The sequence below is a fragment of the Danio rerio genome, chromosome 12 (assembly GCF_049306965.1).
Source record: "Danio rerio strain Tuebingen ecotype United States chromosome 12, GRCz12tu, whole genome shotgun sequence".
NCBI classification, from domain to species: Eukaryota; Metazoa; Chordata; class Actinopteri; order Cypriniformes; family Danionidae; genus Danio; species Danio rerio.
Genome location: NC_133187.1, coordinates 1,145,001 through 1,167,342, shown reverse-complemented (window position 1 = coordinate 1,167,342; position 22,342 = coordinate 1,145,001). Strand labels below are relative to the sequence as shown.

The 22,342-nt window shown below is 31.1% G+C and overlaps 1 protein-coding gene across 8 annotated transcripts in view; it reads left to right on the top strand.

The window, feature by feature from the left end:
- The first annotated feature begins 205 nt into the window (after positions 1–205).
- spag9b (sperm associated antigen 9b) overlaps positions 206–22,342 on the top strand; it is a 65,722-nt gene continuing 43,585 nt past the window's right edge. For 4 of the 8 annotated variants that reach the window (XM_073917992.1, XM_073917991.1, XM_073917990.1 and 1 more), the window contains exons 1-5: positions 206–466; positions 1,432–1,753; positions 12,934–13,054; positions 15,109–15,179; positions 17,030–17,121. In XM_073917992.1, coding sequence (XP_073774093.1) covers positions 1,454–1,753; positions 12,934–13,054; positions 15,109–15,179; positions 17,030–17,121 — 584 coding nt within the window. In that variant the 5' untranslated portion in view covers positions 206–466; positions 1,432–1,453. Of the gene's footprint in view, positions 467–1,431; positions 1,754–12,933; positions 13,055–15,108; positions 15,180–17,029; positions 17,122–19,383; positions 19,863–22,342 lie in introns of those variants that run through there. The other 4 variants (XM_073917995.1, XM_073917994.1, XM_073917993.1 and 1 more) reach the window with 3 other exon arrangements.

Genomic DNA, 22,342 nt, shown 5'->3' with positions numbered 1-22,342 from the left:
CTTCTAGTTGATGACTACAGGTTTGTACATGTTTACTTCACAGAAAAAACATCCTAATTTTCAACCAAAATAGTTATTTAAACAGATGAGAAACAATCAAAACAAACAAAAAAACCCAAAACATACAGAAGTTTAGTGGGCGTCGACAAACTGTAGTCGCGCGCCTCCCCAGGCGTGACGTCATCATGTGACGGTCAGCTCCACTAGTCTCACTCCGGTCTCCTCCTGACGGGACTCTACTTAACGACCGCCGGTTATCGTTAACCGGATAATCCCGGTCCACGGAGAGTTTTGGAAAACCGGAACGAGTGAACTCTGTGGCGGAGGAGGTCTGCTTTCCGCTCGCGTTGGCGTGTTCTCCTCAAAGTTCTCCGTGAATGTAGTGAACAGAAGTAAACAGTATTAGTGAACTGTTAGCTAGCGCGACAGACGGAGCTCCGTCAAGACACCCTTCTCAAGGATTGAGGTAAAGTTGGTTTTATATTCGCACATTCGTTCATTTTTGAACTGTCACAACTTGTAACAAAGTCAATATATTGTGTTAACCTCTCTACTTTCAATATTCGCTGTGAAATCGCATCTTTGAAACAACATTAGCACTGTTCAATCGACCGTTAACAATGTTGTACGATGATAATCGTAGCTGCACATAAGATGATTCTCCGTAATAGTTTGATTTCAGGAAAGTTTTTCAAATTTCAAATAGAGAAATTATATTAACTGAGCAGCCAACGACTATCAACATACAACATTGTTTACAGTCAATAAAATAGTGCTAATGTTGTGTTGAACATTGGTTTTATATTCGTTACTTATTACAACTTGTATATTATACATATCTATACTGTTTACCACACTTTTGAGTATACTGAGTATTTTTTTCTTTTAATAGTGTGTCTGAAATCTCATATAAACACGACTTCAAAACAACATCAGCAATATTTAATTGACTGCAAACAATGTTGTACTGGATGGTCATTGGCTGCTAATGTGATTTCCCTATTTACAATTTGCAAATACTGCTTAATTATTCATCCGTTCATTTTCTTGTTGGCTTAGTCCCTTTAATAATCTGGGGTCGCCACAGCGGAATGAACCGCCAACTTATCCAGCACATTTTTATGCAGCGTATGCCCTTCCAGCCGCAACCCATCTCGGGGAAACATCCACACACACACACTCATACACTACTGACAATTTAGCCTACCCAATTCACCTGGACTGTGGGGGAAACCGGAGCACCCGGAGGAAACCTACGCGAGTGCCGGGAGAACATGCAAACTCCACACAGAAACGCAACTGAGCCTAGGCTCGACCCAGCGACCTTCATGCTGTGAGGCGACAGCACTGCGCCACTGCTTCGCCCTGCTATATAAATAAAGAAATAATAAATAAAAAAGACATATAAAGCCAACTTTACTCTAATTTCAGACGGAGACTGTAAGCCGCAGTGATGGAGCTGGAGGACGGCGTGCTGTACCAGGAGGACCCGGGCTCCTCCGCGATGATGTCAGAGCGGGTGTCCGGCCTGGCGAGCTCCATCTACCGTGAGTTCGAGCGCATGATCGGCCGGTACGACGAGGATGTGGTGAAGGAGCTGATGCCGCTGGTTGTGGCCGTGCTGGAGAACCTGGACTCGGTGTTCGCAGAGAACCAAGAGCACGAGGTGGAGCTGGAGCTGCTGAAGGAGGACAACGAGCAACTGGTGACCCAGTACGAGCGCGAGAAGGCGCTGAGGAAGAACGCAGAGGAGGTGAGGGTTTGCCGGACACTGCTATCCCCCTGCTGCTGCTGCAGGGAGAGAAACTTACACACACTACTCTCAAGACCTTTCAGAGAGAGACTTTCAAGATGTTTTATTCTATATTAATTATATATCATATTATTTAATATCATATAATTTTCACACTTTGTGCTCAAGTACTTTCAGAGTGATTATAATTTAGTTATACACTCTATTTAATGTATATTATATTATTTAATTATTGCTATTGAAATTTTAGAGTGAATATAAGATAGTTTTTATTCATAATACACTATATTTAATGTATATTATAATATTTCATGTCATATATTACTGCTATTGGAAGTTCAGAGTGAATATAAATTAGTTTTTATTCATAATACACTATATTTAATGTATATTATAATATTTAATGTCATATTACTGCTATTAGAAGTTCAGAGTGAATATAAGATAGTTTTTATTCATAACACACTATATTTAATGTATATTATATTTAATGTCATATATTTTTGCTATTGAAATTTCAGAGTGAATATAAGATAGTTTTTATTCATAATACACTATATTCAATGTATATTATAATATTTAATTTCAAATATTACTGCTATTGAAATTTCAGAGTGAATATAAATTAGTTTTTATTCATAATACACTATATTTAATGTATATTATATTTAATGTCATATACTTTTGCTATTGAAATTTCAGAGTGAATATAAATTAGTTTTTATTCATAATACACTATATTTAATGTATAATAAAATATTTAAAATAATATATTACTGCTATTGAAAGTTCAGAGTGATTATAAATTAGTTTTTATTTATAATACACTATATTTAATGTATATTATAATATTTAATGTCATATATTACTGCTATTAAAAGTTCAGAGTGATTATAAATTAGTTTGTATTCGTAATACACTATTTTTAAAGTATATTATATCATTTAATGTCATAGAAGTACCACATATCGTGCTCAAGTACTTTCAGAGTGAATTTAAGATTGTTTTTGTTAGATTTATGCTATTTTAATTAAATATTATATTATTTAATGTCATATATTTCAGCGTAAATATAAGATTTTTGTTAATTTAAGATAATGTACACATTTTATTAATTATTAATATAAGGTTTTATTAATTGTGTTTTATTTATTATCATATAACTTGTATTAAAAATCCAGAGTGAATATTGGATACGCATTATTAATTGTACACTCTACGATAATGTAATGTATAACTTGTATTAAAAATGTAAGTTCCTCACTTCACTCTCAAGTACTTCTAGAGAGATTATAAGGTAGTTTTTATTATGTTATATAATATATTAATTATATTTTGTATTATTTATTATCATATAAGTTCCACACTTGGCGCTCGCGGACTTTCAGAGTGAATATAAGAGAACTTATTGAGAGTAATTGTATACTATGTTAATTCTGTAAATTTTAAATTTAGCACAACTTGTATTTAAAAAACAATTCCACTCTTCACGCTTAAGTCGCTACATTCAGAGTGAATAAAAGTTTTAATAATATATACTGTACTAATTAAATATTATTTAATGTAACATATAACTTCCACACTTCACACTGAAGTACATTATAAAGAGGGAAGAGTCTGAGTTAAAGAGATAGTTCACCCTAAAATTAAAATTGTCATCCTTTACTGACCCTTTGAGTTTCTTTCTTCTGTTGAACACAAAAGAAGATATTTTGAAAAATGTTGGCAAACCTGTACCCATTGACTTCCACAGAATTCGTCTTTCTCTAGACAGCTTTTCAGCTTTCCTCAAAATATAATATTTAGTGTTTAACAGAAGAAACAAATAAAGGTTTACAACCAGTTGAGAGTAAATGGGGAGTATTTTTGGGTGAACTGTCCCTTTAAGAGTGTTAGTTTATGTCCAGATTTAACTCATAAAGTGTGTGAGGGAAGCAGGTCAGCTGCCTTTGTTAAAATTATGACTCAACACAAAGTCATAAACATTACAGTAAAACCCTCAAGTGTGTCCTGAACATTTATGACAAGAAACCATTGGCACAATCACTGTTTTCACTACTTAAAGTGGAAAGAAAACACCCATAATACACCTTTAATTTACTGTGTTTTCTGTTTGCTTCCTTTAGACACATATTGTGATACCTTCTAAAAACTATAGAGTATATTTCTTCTCTTCAGCTGTAGTTGCATGATACTTTACACTGTTATTAAACTATATATTCTTATAATTGCACAATATTAAGGTCATATGGTAATCTAATATGTATATATATATATATATATATATATATATATATATATATATATATATATATAATGCAATAGATTACCTTATGACCTTAATATTGTGCAATTATAAGTATATATAGTTGTATAACAGTGTAAAGTATATATATATATATATATATATATATATATATATATATATATATATATATATATATATATATATATATATATATATATATATATATATATATATATAAGTATATACACACACACAGACACACACACACACACAGGGCTTAATTTGTAAATTGCGAGGTCCCGGAACAGATCAGGGTAAGGGATCCGGCATGTTAGTAGAAGAGGGAGAGGTTTTCGTGGACAAAAGTGAAGAGGGTTTGGGAGCCACGGAAGAAAGTGTAGAGCAGGGCAGGGGTGCGTGTGAGGAGGCGGATAGGTAAAAATGAGGTCCGGATGCGCCTTGTACCGGCACAAAGTAAGCCCTGTATATACATTCATCAGACTTTACACTTATAAGTATGGACTTTTTACATGTAAGTTGGCCCACACGTAATCTGCGCTCGCTGAATTATGCAGATTTTCCGCCCATCATTAATTCAGTTTATTTACTTGAGTAAATGTGTGTAAATCTATATTTATTTAGTTTTTAAAATTAATTACAGTAATATTATTGACTAATATGATAATGTTTATTTGATTTCTGTACAATGCAGTTTGTACAGTCATATTTCTGTCTGTTAGTAGAGATATTATATAAGAGACTTGCTTTACCAAGCGTATCTAATTGGATTTGCATTGTAAACATTAAATACAAGTTAAAAACATATTACTTTTTATTTCACATATTAAGGTTTTAGTTTTGATACTCTCAAAATCATTCCGCAGATATCCGCAGATTTGAACCAAAATTCTCAGCAGAAATAGCAAAAAACGTGCACAGATTCCATCTGGCCCTACTTATGAGCGTGGAACAAAAGACTTTGCAAGCTTTGGGACGAATCGCTTTCTGATTAACGGACCGTTATCTTGCTTGGTTACGAGACCTGTCAATCATCTCGACACCTCATGCACATTTCTTTCAGATTTAATTTCCTTCCTTGTTGGAGAATCAGCAGCAGGTTAATCATGAGTTTCATGCAGAGAAATCTCCTCAGGTGTTTGCAGAGTTATGCACTCAGAGCTTAATGTCCAAACACGTCTTTATAGAAGTTCACATTGTTGTTGTAGGTGAAATATATCAGAGAACGTGACTTAAATAATTTCCAGTTGGCTGAATATCAATTATTAATCATTCAAACAGTCTCTACTCACAATGATAGACTCTTAATCAGAGTATTGTCTTAATGGGGATAAAATTGGAGTATTGGTGTCCACATAAACCTGTTCACTGTCAGATTCAAAGACAGTCGACCAATCAGAAGAGTGTGGAGGCGGGGCAACCATTGCAAGTTTCAGTTTAGAGTTGGCATGACATATTTACCGTTAGATCAGGGTGGAGGAGACGCTCATTGTGGCTTTGTCTAGACATCCTGAGTTATCATTTTTAAATCTTCTATTTGTAATGGGTCCATTATTGTTGTTATCACATCACGGTCATAATATCACATCACATGGACCTCGTGCTGTGCTGTGGTTTTATTAAACTCATTGCTGACCGCGGTGTCAAGCATTTTTAGAGGAAAAGATGCGTTCGGTGTGAGCCCTTTTTTTCTATTTTCAGCTCTAGATGAAGATTGGTCAGATTTAGATAAGCAACCTATGCAAGCAACGCACAAATACTTGGCACATAAAATTAATATAATGCATTGTACTTCTACATTGCATGTGCTATTATCGTGATAACGATATTTTTACGATATATTAGGCAAGCCCTATTTGAATGTGTGGAAACCTGCCAATATGCTCGTGTTCACCTGACAATAACAGGAAGAGTTTGAGACCATATCGTCATCGTAAAGTGGCATGTGCTGCATGCAAAGGGACAAACCCCACACAGTCTAACTATAGTCGGCAAAACTATGATTATGCCAGAAATAGACCCGTGCAGAAGGTTTCCAGTGCATGGTCACATTTCATTTTTCTATTCAGATACATGTCTAGTCATCTGATGTTAGAAAGGGAAGTGTGTGTTTGCATGTGTGTGTGTTTCTGTTATAAAAGACACACCTAATAGTTTAGAGAAGGCTGTCAGGTTGAGCAAGCCACGTCTTGTTGTTTTAAAGTGATTATGCATTAGATAAACTCTTAATTTTCTGTGTTGCATGACTGCATTTATCACACTTGACTGTGTTTAAGTCCACTTTAGTCCACTTAGTCATGCTGAATAACTCTTGGAGGATTCGGATGTTAATGGGACAGTAAAACACTGCATTACCACAACTGTATACCAAATAAATAAATAAATTAATTAAATAGATATTAATTTATTTAATAATTTTTTTATTTGTAATTTTTTAATGTATATTTTAATGTTTTTATTTTATTTTTTATTTATTTGTTTTAATTAATTTTAATATAATTTAATATAATTTATTATATATGCATTTAAATTGTTTTGTTTATTTTTTATTTGTGTTTTATATTTATTTTTATATTTGTCTGCATTTTTAATTTGCACTTATTTATTTTTATATAGTTTAATATTATTATTTTTTTTATTTATGTATTTAAATTGTATTTATTTTATTTGTTTCAAATTCATATTTATTTGGATATTTTTATGTATTTTTAAATATTTCAATATATTTTTTAGTTTACCTATTTTGTTTGTATTTATTATTATATTATCTATTTATTTTTATTTTTTAAATTTTTGTTTAAGTATTTAAGTTGTCTTTATTTATTTAAAAAGAAAGCTTTTTAAATCACAGCTTTAAAATGCAGTGTGGATGTTTGCTGTGGGGCACTAAAGTTATGCCTTTTTATTAACTGCATTAAATCAAGCTCTAACCATAACCTTCCAGTCTATTTGGGTTTTAATTTAAAACTATAAATTATTGTAGTGCCCGATGCATGTTTTAAAATGCTTCAGAGAGCACAGTTGTGTACTTGTTTTGGCAGTCACTGAACTGCTTGGCATGCTTCAAATATCATCAAAACATTAAACCATAATTTCTACGTAAATAACCAGTCAGTATTAAGTCTACAGAACATATTGATGAACTGCAGTGCGCAAATGCACTGAAATGAAGCCAGTTTAATTCACTAGAACTTCTTAACATCTATTTAAAACCGCGTTTCCATCCAATGAGGGACTAAAGAGAATAAAATAATCACTTTATTGCTGAGAGAAGTGGAGTTTGCTGCACTGTTGGAATTCTCCACTGTGGTGTTTGTTCTCCTCTAATAAATGAGCTGCTTATTTTTATTTTATTTATTAATTTTTTTATGCAGATACTGTTCTTCATACTATTTTCTGTGCATAATTTATTGCGTAAATAAACTAAATAAAATACATATTGTACATTTATATATTCGGTCTGGCCTTTAATGCGAGAATAATTTTCTCCCATTAAGCATTTTCCCTATTCCATTAAGCATATTCTTATGGTATTACAAAATGCGCTTAAAAATGGGTGGATAAAACACATCTAGTGGCTTCATTGCTGCTCAGAAGTCTCCTGTTAGTTGCTTTATTTGCCTGTGCTTCAGTAAGACAGCAGCAGAATGAATGCAGTCCTCTGAGACGGTTCATTTTCAGCTCACGGGACTCTTTTGTTGGAAGTTATTGAGGTGAAGAGTCTGGCATATGAGCGTGTGTTTCACTTTAAACTCCAGCTCTTTGTTTTTCTTCTCTTTGTGTATATTTTGAAATGTATTTAAAATGTATTGCGTCATATTTACTGTTATTTTATTTATGTTTATTTATAATAATTTATTCATGTATTTATGTTTGTTTATATACATTAATTTATTCATTTACATTAATTTATCAATATTTATATTATAAAATTTATTTATTTTGTTTTACTTGTTTTCATATTTTTTATTTTTCATTTAATTATTTGTATTTATTTTATTTTTTTATATTTAATTAATTAATTAATTAATTATATATGTATATTTTTTCATTTTGTCATTGAAATATTTTTCATTTAATTATTTGTATTTATTTTATTGTTTATATTCATTTTGATTATTTATTAATTTATTTAATTTTCATTTTTCCATTTCTCATTTAATTATTTGTATTTATTTTATTTATTTTTATGTATTCATTTATTTATATTAAATTTTCTATTTATATGCATTTAATTTATTTATTTTCATTTTTTTAATATTCATTTTTTATATTTGTTTTATCTATTGAAATTTTTATTCATTTTCATTTAATTCTTCATTTACTTGTATTTATTTAATTTTATTTATTTATATGTATTAATTTATGTTCATTTTTTAAAATAAATTTATTTATTTATTTATTTTATTCTTCATTTAATTATTTGTAGTCATCTTATTTTATTTATTTGTATAAATGTATTTATTTATTCAATTATTTTTATTTATTTATGTTTTATTTTCTTTTTTTATTCACTTTAATTTATTTTTCATTTAATTATTTATTTTTTTATTTTCATTATTTATTTTTTATTGAACTTTCAATTTATCAAATTTAAAAATATATGTAACATCAACCTTTCAGCGGAAGTTTATCAGTGGCTGGAAAACACTTGCTGTCCTTATAACTCATTGTACTGCATTGGTCGGGGTGTTTGGGTATTTGTGTATTTTGCCTGAGGATTTCAGTTTGCATCTGTATTGGAAGGAAATGTCAGGGAAGGGTTTGGAGTGAAGCGGAAGAAGAGCTTCCTGAGTTTCTTTCTCCAATGTTCAAGTTTTCTAAGGCTCTCCCTGTATTATTACATAATAGTAAGACAACTTATAGGGCTGCACAAGTTGAAGGACATATCTAATTGCAATTTATCTGTTCAAAATTACGATTTAAAATGTGATTTACTACCATTTGATAAAAGAGCTACAGGTTTGATGTGGTGGTTTTAACAGAACCAAAGAAAGACCAAGCAAATGCATGTGTCCAGGATTTACCACACATGACCTCACGTGACTCTCTCTAACCCAGTGAATGTGTATAACCCAATTGGCAAACTGGCTGTACTCTTTGATTCAAATTTGGGATTTGAGAAACAAATACAGTGGTTCAGTGTTACTCTCTTAGCTAATCCACTTATTTGTGGATGTAAACCCATTGAAATTATTGCAACGTTCTATATTATGGTCATAGTCATTTTTAATCAAGACAAGTCAAGTTGAGCTTTAATGTGAATCCGCTAAACGTGTGGACATAAAGTGAAACAAAATTAAGAACACAAGATCATTGCGCATACTTTATTTTAGAGCTCACAATATGGTTTCATCATTAAAGGGGCATGAAACACCAAAACACATTTGTTGAGCTGTTGACAGTCATATATGCATCAATATGCCTTCTCGTGTCCTCCTCGTGAAACGTCATCAACCGTCGCCGAAGTACTGTTCCAGTTCAAAGTTCACATCTTGCCAAGTACAGATAAAATTCCCGGTTGTGTACTTGCTCCACCCCTTTTGTCAAGGACACATGGAGAGGCGACTCGTGCAAACTTGTGAAGCTCAGGTATGCCAGAATGCATGGCAGCCCAACCAGCGAAAGCTAATGGCGGAGGGGAAAACCTGCACAATTTTAAAAATACTCCTTTGCAGTGTCACAAAATAAAGTTTTAAGAGTTTTTCAAGGCAAGAATGTAGGTGTTTATACTCGAATCTGCAGTTTACTCTTGAAGATAGCGCATCTTTGATGATGTGCCTCAGCTAATGCGGACTCTCACACCCTCCTCCTTTTGACACGTACAAAAGCAGAATGTCAATCAAAGCGTTTCCTTCATCAAGTCTGATTATAAACAATACAATTAATATATGTTGACCAATAGATGCTGAATATATTCACACACTGCTGACACACAACTGGGTTTAAACCCCTTATAAAAGTGATTTTTAACCGTTAAAGTCATTTATTTGTGTAGTATACTTTTTCTCACCTTAAAAATAACCATAGAACAACCATCCAAGAACAAGCAAACAGATATAACTGAGCTTCGCCAGCAGCGTATCGTATCTCGTGGCATTGGCGAATGGTTTATTAGCAGTGGCTCTGAGCCCTGGAGGAAGTGCCGTTGACTTAAAGAGCGCTCTATCAATAGAGTCGCGGCACACAGCAGCCTCTATCTGTGTGCTCACAATGGGGATATTATGTGGAGCAGCGAGTCTGCAGTCTGTGCGCGCACACACACACACACTCCTCTGCTCATATGAGCGCTCATATGATGAACACACTCGCTTCACAAGCCTCTGTTTGCTTCAGCTTCTGGCCAAAATCACAAACTAGCTGCGAGTCCTGTTGATTGGCTCTGAATTGACCTCATGCATGGCTACTGTGATTTCCATAAAGCCACCCAGGCGTTTCCGGTGATTTTTATATGCACATTTTGGAAGTAAAGCTAGTTAATTGCTTCGAAATAAAACAAATAAATTATATTAAAATACAAAGTAGACACTTTGGTGATCTGAAATATGTCTTGGATTGAGCTTTAGTTTGATTACCACCCTTTTAAAATGTAATTATAATGAAGTAGTCACTGTGTATTTTGCATTTTAAAAGCGTAACGTCATCTTAATCCCTTATTTATCAGGGGTTACCACAGCAGAATGAACCGCCAACTATTCCAGCATGTTTTACACAGCGGATGCCCTTCCAGCAGCAACCCAGTACTAGGAAACACCCATACACAGTCATTCACACACATAAACACTCATACACTACAGCCAAGTTCACTGTGGGGCAAACCCGGAGCAAGCCCACACCAACACGGGGAGAACATGCAAACTCCACATAGAAATGCCAGCTGTCCCAGCTGGGACTCGAACCAGTGAACCTGACCACTGAGCTACCGTGTCGCCCCTCAATAAGTTACATTTTTTTAATTTATTTTATTTTTTTTATTAACAAGACAATACATCATAATATACAATACAACAAAGGAAAAATTACAGTGCGTCTTATTTTTCTTATTTTCCCACTATCCCCTTAAAATAAAATAAATTCAAATGTATGAATTATAAACAAACATATCTTCTAAAAGAAATAATAATAAATTAAAAATAAAATACAAGAATTAAAAGAAATTGTTAAACAGTATAATAATAAATGAGCAAGTTTACGATAAAAGCAAAAATAAAAAATTAAAATTAAATAAATAAATAAATAAATAAAATTATAATAATAACAATTGAAAATAATAGTAATTAAAAGTTCACATTAAGGAGTCAATATTTCTTGTTTATTAGATCTGATATCAACTAAACAAGGTAAACCTTTGATATAGTCTAAAACAGGGTTCCAGGTCTTGTAAAAAGATTTGAGAGATCCTGCAAGTAAACATCGTGATTTTTCAAGTTTTATGTAACTAAAAATTTCATGTGATGGAGGAATCACCTGTTTCCATTTGATAAGAATGGCTCATCTAGCTAGAAGAGTAGATAAGGCAATAACTTGGCGAGATGCAACAGTCAGGTCAACTCTCTCTGAAATACCAAAAAGCTCTGTCAAGGGGTTAGGGTCTAGATTTATGTAATAAGTTACATTTTATTATATATTCACACATTTATTTATTTGTATGTGATATAGAGTTAGTGAAACCTCTAAACTTATCAGCATATCTTTGTAAACCCAGTGTTATTCACTATGGAGATTCCCTCAGCAGTCTGCATATGGGTCTACAGCACTTACAAGTGGGCCATCATTAATTAGGACAGTGTTCTGATGTCTCATGTGCTGTGCTTATGGGTGAAACCACTCTGAAATGCACTGAAACAGAAACACCGTCCTTCTACAGCCATACCCGGACTGCTAATCGATATTACAAATTGATTAGTAGTGCATGAACTGAAGACGTGCAGCGACATGACGCATGAAAAAATTTCTGTGATAACCGAAGGTGGGGAAAAGTCTGTTTATAATAATAGCCGTGTACGTGTGGCCGGGGCCTGAGGTTAAACAGTGGTGTGTGTGCAGACGTGTGGACCTCTCAGATCATGAGACGCTCCTCATGCGTCAGGACTCTCTGATGTCCCACAGCCTGCAGAAAATCACTGCTTTCATCAGCAGAAACACACACACACACACACACACACACACACACACACTGGAGGCCAGCGCTTGATGACCTGATCACACCTACAGGACACACTCTGAGCATTGACCATACAGAGAAAAACATATGAGCTGATAAAAACACATTAAACTGATGAACGCCTGTGAGTTTAGCTCATTTATATCCCTCAATAGTGTACACTACCTGACACCTATCCAGGTTTTATGAACACAGATAATAACTTGACTTTTAGTTGATGGTTTGGTGTCAGAAGTGTCTCTGTGAAAGGTGAAGGCCTCTAGATTTTGCTGATTTGAGCTCAATTAAATCTGATCATGTCTTGATGTTGACTGATTTGATGAGGACAGTGCGGTCTGACTCTGCTCAGACTAAAGTCTCATCACTGAACAGAAATAATGTCCAGTATTGAATATAAAGTCCTGCTGCAGTGGAGACAGAATGAAAGTATAATAGAGAAAGCCTTCAGCAGGACTGCCAGAGTTCGTCAAGAGTCTTTGTGTTCATCTTTTACGCCTCTTCCTTCATCATGCTCAATAATGTTGATGTCTGGTGACTGGGTTGGCCAATCCTGGAGCAGCTTGACCTTCTCTGTTTTCAGTTACATATTATTATATTATTTATTATTAATTAGTAGATCATTTTTGACCCGTAAGTCAGCAGGAGGGTTAGGTAAATGTGCTTTATGTAGTTGTTATATTTATTAGTAGTGCTTGAGTTAGCAGTATATAAATGTGTGATCGTGTGCAACTCTCTGTGTCTCCCGTGCAGAGATATATCGAGTATGAAGACTCTCAGGAGCAAGATAAGAAAGCTCTGCAGACTCGCGTTCAGCTTCTGGAGGCTCAAACCCGACAGATGGAGTTCAAGACCAAGAACTGCACAGATCAGAGTAAGTCAAGTCACTTCATCTTTTGTTCAATATTCACAACCCATTCGACTATTATTGCATCATTCACACCCAGAAAACAAACCAACCTAGTGTTTTCATCATCACTCAGAAATGAGCATTTTAGAGTTTTATTTAATTGGTTTGATTATTTATTTTATAAGTGCATTGGGGTAGAATTGTGTAGTGTGTAAGTTCTGGTTGTTAATGTTATTATGAATTGTCCTTTTATTAATATTAATATCATTTATTTATTTATTTATTTATTTTTAATATTAATTATTTATTTTGGTAATAATGTTATTTATTTATTTATTGTTAATACTATCACAAATGTTACTTTTATTAATATTAATTTATTTGTAATATTATTATTAATGTATTTTAATATTATTTATTTTCCTATTAATTGTTATTGATTTTATTAATATTATTACAAATTAAACTTTTATTAATAATGATATTATTATTATTATTATTTTTAAATATTAATAATTTAGATTTTAATATTATTTATTTATTTTTATTATTACTATTATTATTTTAAATAAATTATATTATATTTTCTCTTTTTCATATTAATAATATTTATTTATTTGTAATATGGTTAATCAATTTTGATTAATATTATTTATTTAATTATATATTTTACTTTTATTAATATTGATTTTATTTAATTATTTGTAATATTATTTTATTAATATAATTTATTTATGGTTAATATTATCATTAATATTATAAATTGCACTTTTATTAATATTAATATAATTTATTTATTTATAATAATATTAATTTAGATTTTAGTATTATTTATTTATTGTTATTATATTATTGTTATTATTTTTTTTTGTCTTATTCATATTAATAATATTTATTTATTTGTAATATGATTAATTTATTTAGATTAATATTATTTATTTAATTATATATTTTACCTTTATTAATATTAATATTTATTTAATAATTTGTAATATTATTATTTATTTTTATTAATATTATTTATTTATTGTTATTATTATTATTAATATTATAAATTGTACTTTTATTTATATTAATATAATTTATTTATTTATAATAATATCAATTTAAATTTTGTGATATTATTTATTTATTGTTATTAATATTATTAACTTTACTTTTATTCATTCATTCATACATCAAGACTGGCCACAATAATGGCGAACACTTAAACACTTAAAGTTAGAATTACTTACAACAGTTTATTAAGCAACAAGTGAATATAAAGAGGTTTTTATTTTAGACATTTGTTGCTCTATTTTACTAACAAAATCATTATAAACAGCCACAGCAATGTACTGTTCTGTTTTTTGACAGATAAAAAGTACAAATATCTTCATCTTTTATAAGAATCTCAGCAGCTTGTTGAATTTCTGCTGTTTTGGTCTTTAATTCATAATCATCAGTGGGATTTTTTTCTTTGATTCACAGCACATACTCCTCTGTCAGACACATGCCTCTTTTGATAACATGATGACCACACAAAAATGAGAACATTTCATGTTTGTGTCAATGTTTATTTTTATTTTAGGGTTTCTGCTGCCCCCTTCTGGCTATACACTGCAGCACATGCTTTTCTCACTTAAAAGTTTTAGTTGTTTCTAGTCATCTAAAAAAATTTTAATCAAGAAGCATTTCATAGATAAAAAAATCTAGTTTTTTTAGACATAATATGTAAAAATTTAATTTTTAGTTTTTATTTTTAAAACAAGCAAAATAGTCTAGTTTTTGCTTTGAATTACCATCATTTTTCTTGTTTTGAGGAAAAACTCAATGTTGATTTATTATTCTGAAAATAAGATTTTATTTTAAATTTATATTTATTTTAACTTCAAAATGCTTTTTTGTTTCAGAATTTTTAGATATTTGGGCTAGAAACAAGACAAAAACTCTAAGTTAGAAACACAAATGTGTTTGTTGTTGCTGTAGTTTATAATATCCTCTCAGCAAAGCCTCTGAAAATGAATTGTAATAAATCTGTGTTCACACTGTAGTACATCTGCATTCTAAGATGCCTCTTGTGCTTCTTATTGTGTCAGTTGGCCGATTAGAGGAGCGTGAAGCTGAGCTGAAGAAAGAGTATAATGCGCTCCATCAGAGACACACTGAGGTAAAAACATTCACATGATAAACTCTGTGTAAACTGTTTATCATTGCAAACATGTATATTTTGTGTTTCCTAAAGCTTACAGTAGACTAGTATAAATAATTTATAAATGACAGCCGTCAATATTATCAGTATACTTATAATTTTACCCCCTATAATCCACATGGATGGTTTAATGGTGATTTATCGCATCCAAAATAAAAGTAAAAAACATAAGACATAAGTGTGTACAATTGATATGTGTATATAAATCACATGTCCATGCAGATAATTCAGAAAATGTTTATTTATATTTGGATATAAAATATGTATGTATATGATACAAATTATTTTAAAGTTTATGTGTCTATGTAACAAAATAGATTTTTAATAATTTAGTTTTTATGTATGGTTGTGTATCTCATATTCCTTATAAATATATATATATATATATATATATATATATATATATATATATATATATATATATATATATATATATATATATATATATTTATTTATTTATATATATATTTACATATATATATATATTTACATATATCTATATATATATATATTTACATATATATATATTTACATATATATTTACATATATATATATATATATATATATATATATATATACATATGTATGTGTGTATATATATATATATATATATATATATATATATATATATATATATATTTACATATGTATATATATATTTACATATGTATGTATATTTACATATATATATATATTTACATATATCTATATATATATATATTTACATATATATATTTACATATATATATATATATATATATATATATATATATACATATGTATGTGTGTATATATATATATATATATATATATATATATATATATATATATATATATATATATATATATATATATTTACATATGTATATATATATTTACATATGTATGTATATTTACATATATATATATATATATATATATATATATATATATATATATATATATATATATATATATATATATATATATATATATATATGTGTGTGTGTATATATAATACATATTATGTCAGAGGAAACTTTTATTTTAGATGCGATTAATTGCGATTAATCCTTTGCCTAGCGCTAATGTTTTGTAATAACTTATGTTATGTTTTGTAATAACTTATGTTCTTTTGTAACTATACTATTATCTAATTTTTTCCTCCTCACTGTTGCATTATCCGATATTTATTAATGAGAGATTTTATGCATGTTTATGACAACTGTTATTCAGTCTTTGTCATGACAACTTGACTGTTACTAAGACATCAAAACTTGTTATAAACATGATTATCAGGGATTATGTGCATATTTTTCTGATCATGTTTTCAGTGGAACAAACTGTATTTGTCATTAAAAGTGTCATTACTCTGTCAAATCATTTTATAACAGTCATTAATGTTTATAACAGATGTTATAAGGTGTCATTCGCTCAGTTATGACACTTTAAATGCAAAGATGACATTGTTTGTTATGACAACTTGACATACAAATTAATCACAAGCTGCTTTTGTCTTTATGACAACTTGACGTTACCGAGAGAACTTAAACTGTCATAAATCTGTCATAAACATGATCTTCATTATAATAGTGTCATGAATATTTTTCTGATCATATTTTCACTGTATTTGTCATTAACATCTGTTATTAACAGTGTCATTACTCTGTCAAATCATTTTATAAGAGTGTTATTAATATTTAATAACATTTTAATGACAAATCCAGCTTGTACCACTGTAGCTGAGGACGGAAATACATATATTAATGATGCAGTGTTTTTCAGCTGTATGCAATCAAAATAATGATGTGTGTTTCTGCATTTCTAGATGATCCACAGCTACATGGAGCACCTGGAGAGATCCAAATACCAGCAGCAGATGTCGGAGACCACAGAAACCAGCCATCAGAGCAGAATAAGGTCAGAGTTCACTATGATTTCAGGAATACTGCGGTATATTATGATCCACTTACACAGGTACAGTTTGGTCACTATAGAGGTGCAGGACACTGTGCGTGTGTGAGTGTGTTTTAGTGTGTGTATGCATGTGTGTGTGTGTGTGCATGTGTGGTTTAGTGTGTATATGCATAAGGATGTGTGAATGTGTTTTAGAGTTTGCGTGTTTTGCTTAATATTACTTTTTTTGCGATCGTATTTTTTCAGACTTTCGAAGTGAAATCTAGTGTGCAGTTCTGTGTGTGTTTTCCGCATGCGTGTGGTCGACATGTCCATCTGCTCAGAGGATTATGGGATTATTTTAAAAACATTTGTGTCAAATGAGAGAGTTTAGGGGAGAAAAACCAGTGCATTTCTGCTGATTTAATGCTTTTACTGCCACTATTTTCATTAGTTTTGTTCATCATTATTTAGTTCTATATGAAAAATGAAAGACAGTGTTATATATATATATATATATATATATATATATATATATATATATATATATATATATATATATATATATATATATATATATAAATATAAATATCAATGTTATGTTATACAATAGCATTTAGTTAACAAGAATATTTTGAAGTAGCGTCTTTGTGTTTAGTTTTCTTGTTATTTAATTAATAAATTATCCAGGTTTGTTTGGTATTTTTGTGGTTTGTTTTTGTAGTTGTTGTAAATTAAATCTGAAATAAAAGAAAGTAAAAATGAGAAATACTGCTTTTGTGACTAGCGAAAATATTTTATTTTGTTTTATATTTTGTTATATTTTTATTATTATTATACTTTTATATTATTATTATTATTATTATTATTATTATTAATTTAATTTTACTTAATGTATATATCTAAAATGAAATTTTAAAATGTTGCAAAGTAAAAAAAAATATATATATATTTATTTATTTTTTGTTCAACTTTAGGCAAATGTAAACCAGAAATTGCTGATTCACTTGTAATTTTTCCAGCTGGTTAAAATATATTTTCTTTAATTAAATTTTTCTTTTTCATTTTCTTTTTAGTTTTCAGTTTTAATGCGTATATAACTAGCTAAAAATAGTTAAGTTTTATATCAGTTACATAATATTTTGAGTTTATTTAAGATGTTTGCCTTTTTATCTTAAAGATTTATTCCTTTTTATTTATTCGTATTTCATTTATTAATTATTCATATTTTTTATTTGTATTATATTAATATTTCATCATAATTTTTTTCTTCTTTCTTGTTTATTAATAAAATTTTCTTTCTTTAATTTTTTTAAATGTATTTTTCCATTGAGTGGTTTCAAATGGATAAAAGCATCCTCCCTAATCTGCATAGACTCCATTCCAACAACCAATCAGCTGTGTGAATGAGCCCGGAAGCGCATACATAATGAGCCTTCAGTTTCTTGCATAAGAGATGTTTATTAAGCAGAGAAAGCCAGAAATGCAGATTTTCTTGAAATTTGACAGCTGACTAAAATAAAATTAATAAAAGTATTATTTTATTCATTTATTTTGATTTTTAGTATTGAGTTTAAATCAAATTGTAGCATCTTGATTTAATTTATTTATTAGGACATACGTTAACGGAGAATGACCAATGTGGCCAAAGCAACTATCTAAAATTACAGAGAATTATTAGTTTATAGCAGTTTCTTCATGTTTTTAGTCCATTTATATATTTGTGCATTTTTTTCATAGTATAATATTTATTTATTTTTTTTAATTAATAAAATGATTTTTAATGTTAAAAATAAATTTGATACTTGTTTATAGTCAAGTTCTCTCATTTTTATTAGTTTAAAAAAATGTAATTACATTTTTTATTTTAAAATTATTTTAACATCATTTTATATTTTTGTTTAATTGTTATAATTTTTTACTTATTTATTATTATTTTAGGGCATTAATTAATGGAGTGAGACCAGTATTGCCATAGCAGCTACTTGAAATAACATATAATTATTATTTTATATCAGTCTCTTGATATTTTATGTTTATTTATGTATTTGTGCATTATTTCATACTATAAAATTAAATTTTTTTTTATCATGTTTAATTATACAATTATTTTTTAATGTTTAAATTAAATTTTATACTTGTTTTTATCAAAGTTCTTTAATTTTTATTAGTTTAAAACAATATTTTCATGTTAATATTATGTAAATATCATGCTTTTATTTTGATAATTTTTTCAAGTTTATTTAACTTATTATTGTTTATTCCATTATTATTAATGGACAAAGCCATCCTCCCTAATCTGCATAGACTCCATTCCAACAACCAATCAGCTGTGTGAATGAGCCCGGAAAACGCATACATAATGAGCCTTGTTTCCTGCATAAGAGCTGTTCATTAAGCAGCAGCGGAATAACAACAGCTCAGCCGCTGCGGTGTGCGTGTGTGTGTGTGATGTCAGAGCAGCGAGAGTCTGCAGTCACACACACACACAGAAAGGGAGAAAGCGAGCGAGCGGTGTGTGATGTCAGAGCAGTGAGAGTCTGCAGTGACACACACACACACACAGCGAGCGAGCTGTGTGAGTGTGTGTGTGTGTCAGTCATGAATCCGGGCTGCATGCTGCTGTGTGTGTTTGGTTTTGTTGGAGGAGCGGTCCTCGTCAACTCTGCGCTGCTCGTCTCTCTGTCCGTCCTGCTGCTGGTGCATTACTCCGTCTCCAGCGGCCTGCCCGCCATCACACACACTCTGCAGACGCGCACCAGCAGGTACAACACACTCTCTCTCTCTCTCTCTCTCTCTCTCTCTCTCTTTCTCTGTGTGTGTTAGCCGAGTTTCCTCTCATCTCTGTTTTTCTGATGATATTACTCTGGTATTTGATCAGGTGTGTGTATTTAGTGTGTGTGTGTGTGTGTGTGTGTGTGTGTGTGTGTGTGTGTGTGTGTGTGTGTGTGTGTGTGTGTGTGTGTGTGTGTGTGTGTGTGTGTGTGTGTGTGTGTGTGTGTGTGTGTGTGTGTGTGTTTAGCCTAGTTTGCTGTCATCTCTCTCTGCCTCTGTTTTCCTCCATGTTTTCTGATGCTGTGCTGTGATTTTACTCTGGTATAGATCAGCTCTGTGTTGTATTTTGTGAGTGTGTGTGTGTGTGTGTGTAGTAAACATCAGCAGTGTTGTGCGTCAGAGCTGCACTCATTTAATGTCTCGGATGTACTTTCAGAGATGTAGACAGACTTTTTATGTGTGTTTTAGCTGTTTGACTACTGTAATGATGTAATACAATTCTACACTACCTTACAGAAGTCTTGTGGCCTCTCCAAGTTTTATGAACACAGATAATATTTTGACTTCTAGTTGATGATCTGGTGTCAGAAGTGTCTCTATGGAAGGTGAAGGCCTCTAGATTTTGCTGATTTGAGCTCAATTAAATCTGATCATGTGTTGATGTTGACTGATTTGATGAGGACAGTGCGGTCTGACTCTGCTCAGACTAAAGTCTCATCACTGAACAGAAATAATGTCCAGTATAGAATATAAAGTCCTGCTGCAGTGGAGACAGAATGAATATTGTGTCTGACTCCATCATGAGCTTGGAGGACTGCATCCATACATCTCTGACATGACTCACATCACTGATTAATAAAGTCATCTGGAATGAAGAAGAAAGCTTCAGCAGGATCCCAGAGTTCATCAAGAGTCTCCTTTATCTTACCCCAGACATGCTCAATAATGTTGATGTCTGGTGACTGGGCTGGCCAGTCCTAGAGCAGCTTGACCTTCTCTGCTTTCAGGAGCTTTGATGTGGAGGCTGAAGTATGAGCAGGAGCGCTATCCTGCTGGAGAATTGTCCCTCTCCTGTGGTTTGTAATGTAATGGGCAGCACAGATGTCTTGATACCTCAGGCTGTTGATGTTGCAGATCTCTCGCCCCATACTGAATGAACCCCAAACCATGACTTCTCCTTCACCAAACTTGACTGATTTCTGTGAGAATCTTGCTCCATGTTGGTTCCAGTAGGTCTTCTGCAGTATTGGTGATGATTGGGATCAGCAGATGATTCAGCAGAGAAATCCACCTTCTGACACTTTCACACATCATCAACTAGTGGTCGAGTTATTATTTGGTGCTCATTTTATTTCGATTTTGTTTTGTTTTGTTTCATTTTGTTTTGTTTTATTTTGGTTTCATTTTGTTTTGTTTCATATTGTTTTGTTTTTGTTTTTGCTTTGTTTCATTTCATTTTTTGTTTTGTTGTTTCAGTAGTTTTTGTCTTCTGATTCGTTTTTGTTTTTTGGAGTTTCCATTTTGTTTAGTTTCATTTAATTTTTGTTTAGTTTCATTTAGTTTCATTTTGTTGTGTTTTGTTTCATTTTGTTTCATGTAATTTTTGTTGTGTTCATTTTGTTCTGTTTCGTTTATATCCTTTTTGTTTTGTTTTGTTTTGTTTCAGTTTGATTTTGTTTTTGTTTTGTTGTTTCATATTGTTTTGGTTTTGATTTGTTTGCTTTGATTTCATTTTATTTTGTTTGGGTTTCATTTAGTTTTGTTTCATTTCATTTTTGTTTTGTTTCATTGAGTTTCATTTAGTTTTTGTTGTGTTGATTTTGTTCTGTTTTGTTTCATTTTGTTTTTGTTTCGTTTCATTTTGTTTAATTTATGATTTCTGATGCTGTGTCTGATTACATTGTGGCATTTGGTCAGGTGTGTATGTGTGTGTGTGTGTGTGGTAAACAGTGTTGCTGTGCTTTCGTTTCTCGACATCTCTGCATTCTAAGCCTCAGATGTGCTTTCAGAGATGTAAACAGGCTTATTGTGTTTTTTTTTTTGCTGCTTTGTTTTGGGATTGTTGTGTTTGAACACCTGATATCGTCGGCTGCTTTGAAGTGTTTTCTTTTCATTATTATTTCAGGAGTTGTTGAACTGGTTTGAGTGTTTGGGCGATTGAGAACGTTCTTTGAAAACTGTGCGCTTTAGACAAAATGCTCAAATTGAAAATAAAACATTTAATATGCTAGTCTTGTGAGAACAAATTGTCTGTGTGCAGCTAGATGGATGAATTGAACGGTATATAGATAAATAGATGGATTGATGGATGGATGGAAGGATAAACTAATTTATGAATTGAACATTGGACCTGAAGTTTCACAGCTCATGACCTTGACAGATGTGTGTGTGTGTGTGTGTGTGTGTGTGTGTGTGTGTGTGTGTGTGTGTGTGTGTGTGTGATTACACAAGCTGCAGTATTGATCAACTC